Source organism: Camellia sinensis, chromosome 15 (genome assembly GCF_055761805.1).
Source record: "Camellia sinensis isolate YWXY chromosome 15, ASM5576180v1, whole genome shotgun sequence".
NCBI lineage: Eukaryota > Viridiplantae > Streptophyta > Magnoliopsida > Ericales > Theaceae > Camellia > Camellia sinensis.
Window position 1 is genome coordinate 13,177,818 of NC_138975.1, and position 5,738 is coordinate 13,183,555.

A 5,738-nucleotide genomic window follows, 5' to 3' on the forward strand; every position below is an offset into this window, starting at 1 on the left:
CAAGCAAAAAATGGCCCCCACAGACTTGAGAAAAAAGCAAAAGCTTTCTACTTTTTCTTTTTTTTTTTATATAATTTTTTTTCTCTCCTCATTAATGAAAGAGATTACACAAGAAGATCTGCCTTTGTTTTGCTTTGCTTTGCTTTGCTTTAGCTCGTCATCTTCGCGTGTGAACACCAATTTCTGAAGAACTACTCTCTCTCTCACACTCCTCGATCATCACAAACCTCTCTCTCTATGTGGACATTGAAGATCTGTCTCTCATCCATATCATCATTCTTTTAAGACGCATTTAAAAAAACACATAAACAAAAAAGAAATTCATAAAACTTAAATTAAATTAAAAAGAGAAATTTTTTATTATTATTTCTCTCGACGTAAACCCCCAAACCAATACTAAAAAGAAAAACACATATATTGTTTTTTTTGGAAATTAGGAAATTAAATCAAGCCATTAGCGATAGCTTGATTGGTATCGAGACGAGTTGTCTCATAAACAGGCAATTCTTCTCGGTACCTGTCGATACCAATGGCCGAGAGATTGTCAAGTTCGAAAAGATCAGAGCTAGCGTAACTAGCAGCATCGTCATCTTCATCATCATCGTCATTGTCAAACTGATCTTCGTCGTATTGAACTTTGTTCTGATAATTCTTCAACAAATCTCTGGCCACTTCCTCGACTCGGCGATTCTTCTCCATGATACGAAGCTTAAGTTCTTCATTAATGGAGTTTCTCTGTGCGCTGTTCGGATCATCTTTGTTCAACGATTTTTCTCCGCACGGTTGACAATCTTCATCCACAATCACACTCACAGGATAGAATGTGACTGATCTCTTCACTCCATTGCTCAATTTTCCTCTTGAAGATGGAGTTTTGCTCAAACATGATCGGGAAAACGAAGAAGCCGATGAACATGCAGATGCATATGTTGATGATTTCGATTTACAATCAGAACTCGTGTCATTGTAACTTCCGGTGTTGGACGACGATGAAATCTTCGCCTTTTTAGGACTCCCTGCAGTGAATAGAGAGTTGAGAAAGTTCGAGAGTTTGCCTCCGGGAGAGATCGGCTGCTTCGCCTTCTTGAGGTCGCCGTAGATCTTCATTGCTTTCGATTTCGTCTTCACGAAACTGTTTTCGTGTTTCGGCTTTTGATTTTTCGAATTATCAAACACCTTGAATTCACCACTACTACTACTTCCTTGTTTGTTGAATTTCTCTGGTGGAGCCGAAATGCTTGTCCGAATAGGTTTCGGCCTGTGTGAAGTGAAAGTTGAAGAAGACCTACACGGAACTCCATGAACAGACTCGGCTTCGGAGGACGAAAATCCGCCTCCGGAGCTCGAATCGGAGGAGCTTGAGCTCGATTTCAGGAACACGGATTCGTCGCGATTCGGCCGAGTCCGCGATTTCGTTTCGAAATCAGCCACGGATTTACGGCGGAGAACGATCTTCTCGCTCACCTTTTTTTCCATCCACTTCTCGATTATGCAGGCTCGCCGGAGATTCGCCGTGTCTACATCGTCTTCAAAACCACCGCCATGACAATTACTGCTTTTCTTCCTCATTGTTTCTCTGTAGAGAACAAACTCGTCTCCTCCGCGTCCGCGTCCACCACCTCCTCCTCCTCCTCCTCCGCTGCCTTCGTCAATGGAGCGATAGATGGCGTCGAGAAGAGTGGATGAGAAAGATGGATTGTTGTTGTTATTGTTGTTGTTGTCTCTTTGTCGTCTATATTGATATTGATATTGAAATTGATCGTCTCTGAGTGATCTATCCCAGCTTGTATCCATGTGTGATCTTTATAGTTTTGATGAATGAAATGAAACACACACAAACACAAAGGAAAGAGAAGATGACAATCAATAAGAGAGAATAAAGGCTTTATTGTCTGCTGTGAGAGAGTCAAAAGCTGCAAATACGAGTGAGGGAATTGAGAGATACACAGGGTACAGACATTTGTGAGAATTGGGAAGGGAACAATGGAGACATGGTAATTGATGTTTGCTTTTGATGTGTAGAGAGAGAAAGAGACAATTTTAGAGAGAGAAATAGAGAGTAATGAAAGCCAGAGGTCACGCTCGGCCTGACGCTGAGGACAGAGAGAGAGACAGAGAGAGAAACAGAGAGATGATGAGAATGGGAGAGAGACGGGGTTGTTTTTTGTTTTTAGGTACAACGGAAAGAAATGAGAAGACAGAACTCGGTTGCGACTCTGTTTCACTCGCACTTTATAAGGCAGAGGACTGTGCCCTGTTTGGGAAGTGTGATTGGTTTTTTTTTTTTTTTTTTTTTTTTAACGTTAAAATTCATAACAAGATAAAATAAGTTAAAATAATTAATATGATAAATTGTCATATTAAATTTATATTTTTTTTTTCACAAATATCATATTTAACTATAAAATAATTTAATATTTCTCTAAACACAAAAATTTTAATCAATTAAATTAACTTATTAAAATAACCAACTTCTCAAACGAATCATGTGTTTGTCGGATATGAATGTTTGTGGGATATGAATTAATGTTACCGCTTTTTTATTCACATTATTCGATTACGAAAATGATACATAAATTTATTTATTTTTGTAAATTTGATGATGTGTCAAGAAAATAATTAATTAATAATTGGATAATAAATGAGAAAGATAATTAATTTAAATATTTTAATAGAGTGTCACATCATTAGGTCTACGAAGTAGATTTTAATATTTTTTGGCTTAGATAGCAATACTCTAAATTTTTTGGCTTAGATAGCAATACTCTAAAGCCCTGTTTGTTTGGAGAGTTAAAGGGGGGATTGAGATTGGTAGTGAGGTAAGACCCACTAATATTGTGTTTGTTTTGAGAGATATAGAGGGAATTGATAGTGAGTTCCGGATTAAAATGGGCCTCTCAAAGGGGATTCAGATGGGCCTCCAGGACTTGGTATTAGAAAAATAGTCCGGCGGACTAGAATTTTTTTTTTATTATTTATTTTTTACATGTCGGGCATTTTTTTTTAACATTAATGTTTAATTTTTTTGTTAAGTAAAAATTATTATTTTATTTTTTTCTGGAATTTTTTTATTTTATTTTTATTTTTAAAATTTTTTTTACATGTTGGCCATTTTTTTTAAAACATTAATGTTTAATATTTTTGTATTTTTTTATTTGTTTTATTATTTTATATTTATTTTATATAAAAATAATTTAGCAATCCCTACATTAACAACTATCATCAAAACAAATACAATTTTACTTAATCCCCTCACTATCAATCCCCTCCATTCTACATCTGAAAACAAACGGAGCGTAAAGCAAATTCTATTATGCACTGGTTGTGATTTTTGTGATTTTTTGTTATGGTCTATTGTAATATTAATGAGAGTTAATTACCTAAAAATCTTATTTATAAATATTATGATAGTTCATGTCCTATTTAAGATTTTTTGAATCAATAAATCTTGATTATGTTATTAGTTTTTTTAAATTTTTAAAATTAAGAATATTATCAATTTTGCATAGTAATATTCCAAATAATTGTTTCACTAATTGATGAAAAAAAGAGCATGAGATAAACATTTTTGCCATTCTACTTATTGGTTTGATTCAACTATTCAATAAAACTGAAAACATTAACAGTTTTTTTTCCAGTGTTAAAACAGAGAACATTATCAGTTTTTCATTTTAATTGTTTTTTTAAAGTTTTACACATCAATGTTCCATCATCATACTCCTTTATAGATAAAAAAAATTTAGTTTTGTACAAAAAAAAAATCTATTTTTTCAATTTTTTTTTAAAAAAAAACTTCTTTTTTTTGTACACAATTTTTTTTTTTTTTTTTAGTTTTTTCAATTTGGAAGTTGATGTTTTAAAGTTTTGAAAATTAAAATAAATATTAAATCATCATGCTTCTTTATAGATAATCATAAATGATGAACAATCATTTTTTGAAAGGCAATTCCGACTATTAAAAATTTAATGGGACTTGAAAGTCTAAAAAATCTTAGTTAGGACTTAATGGAGTATAAATTCATAAATTAAGACTCGTGTGTAAATATCCCTATTAACTATGACTAAATGATAACTTATTGTGATGTTAATTATGACTTATTATAATATAATTTATGATATTATTTTAATTATAGTTCAAATGATTTTTATTTATATGTTATGTGATGTTTTGATTATAACTCTTTTTTCTTTTCTTTTTAAATTATGATTGAAAATTTAGTTATAATATTTGTCATAACTAACAATACAAATATCATAACTCGTAAATGATATACATTCTTTTGAGGGTGGGTTAATGATAACCCGTTTGAATAAATAGATTCAATTTAATGAACTCAGAATTTTATGTTTGGAGTTTAAATTTAAGTAGAAAATTCAAAAAAAAAAAAGAAAAAAAGAAAAGAAAAGCAAAGCAAAAAGAAAAAAGAAGTGACTAGGGAAGATGAGAAAAAAATGAAATTGAAAATTACACACTCAAAAAAAATAAAAAATAAAAAAATAAACAAACAAACAAATAGAGTTTAACACTTGTAATAAAACAAATTTTAAGTTTTTAATTTTATCAATTTAAATTTTAAACTTTTGATTTGTTTTCAATTTAAACAATTTGCATATTTGCGTTAAGTAAAATCAAAAAAAAAAAAAATCATATTTTAGATATTTTATAATACCTTCATCAAGTTTAGTGACTAAAATACTATTTTTTTATATTAATTTTAGTTAACGAAAATAGACAAATGGTTTATATTGAAAACAAATCAAAATATTAAGTTTTAAATTGAAAAAATTAAAAATTTATTTTATTATAAAAATCTTGATTTTTTTTTTTGTTGTAATTGTCCTAATTATATTTCATTCAAATTTTTATCATATTTTTCCTTTATTTTTTAAATTTATAATTTAATTACAATCTAAGTGAAAGGGTGACACATTAGCATCTTACATAGTCATTAACATTTTTATATAAAAAAATTATTTATATATAAAATTTTCATACTCAAAACTCATCTAGAATAATATAATAGTTGTATTTTTAAAATTATGAGTCAAAATAATAACTGTTATAATTTAAAATAAAAGAGTCACTAGAAGTCAAGTTATTAGAAAATGCTATAGACTCCAAATAATTTATCAATTTTTTTACCAAACTTCTCACATGGGTGTGAGACCTACACAAATCCACATGTGTGTGGGTCTCACACCCATATAAGATGTAACGCCCTAAAAAAAAACCCATAACATCATATATTCGCAATAAAGAAAAGAGATTTCATGTTATAATCATCAGAGTATTCTTACAAAATGTATTACATGTTGACAACAAAAGTAAATGCCCTATAGGCTTACAACTTTCCAAGTCAACACTTGGTTACAAAAGGAGAGTACTGACTCTACACAAAGTAAGTCATTGGCTTGATATACATGTAATACAACAAAAACAACAAAAAGTATCTAACAGCCTCAAGCCTCCCAAGCTACGTCCTTGGAGGTGGCATATCACCTGCACCTGAAAATGATGTCCCATATAGGGTGAGCCAACGCCCAGTAGAGATATGCTAAACATAATATGGGCAATAACTAAAACGTGAACATTTGATAAATGTTTAACTCACATAAATCAATTCATAATTCATTTCAATTACATGACAAATATGTCCATGTTTCCTTTCATTTTCCATTACTTATCCAATTCTCAATTTATGAATAAGGCTCAGAACCTGTCCAATAATTTAATGAGA

At 30.5% G+C, this 5,738-nt stretch overlaps 1 protein-coding gene across 1 annotated transcript; it reads right to left on the reverse strand.

Moving 5' to 3' along the window:
* Nucleotides 1–335: 335 nt before the first annotated feature.
* LOC114296626 (protein BIG GRAIN 1-like A) lies at nucleotides 336–2,255 on the reverse strand. The gene has a single exon (XM_028240929.2). The coding sequence runs from the start codon at nucleotides 1,792–1,794 to the stop codon at nucleotides 442–444; it is 1,353 nt and encodes a 450-aa protein (XP_028096730.1). The 5' UTR covers nucleotides 1,795–2,255; the 3' UTR covers nucleotides 336–441.
* Between the last annotated feature and the right edge of the window lie 3,483 nt (nucleotides 2,256–5,738).

Bases quoted from the DNA above. Each gene is read 5' to 3' on its own strand.
- LOC114296626 (XM_028240929.2), bottom strand. From the start codon at position 1,794: ATGGATACAAGCTGGGATAGATCACTCAGAGACGATCAATTTCAATAT.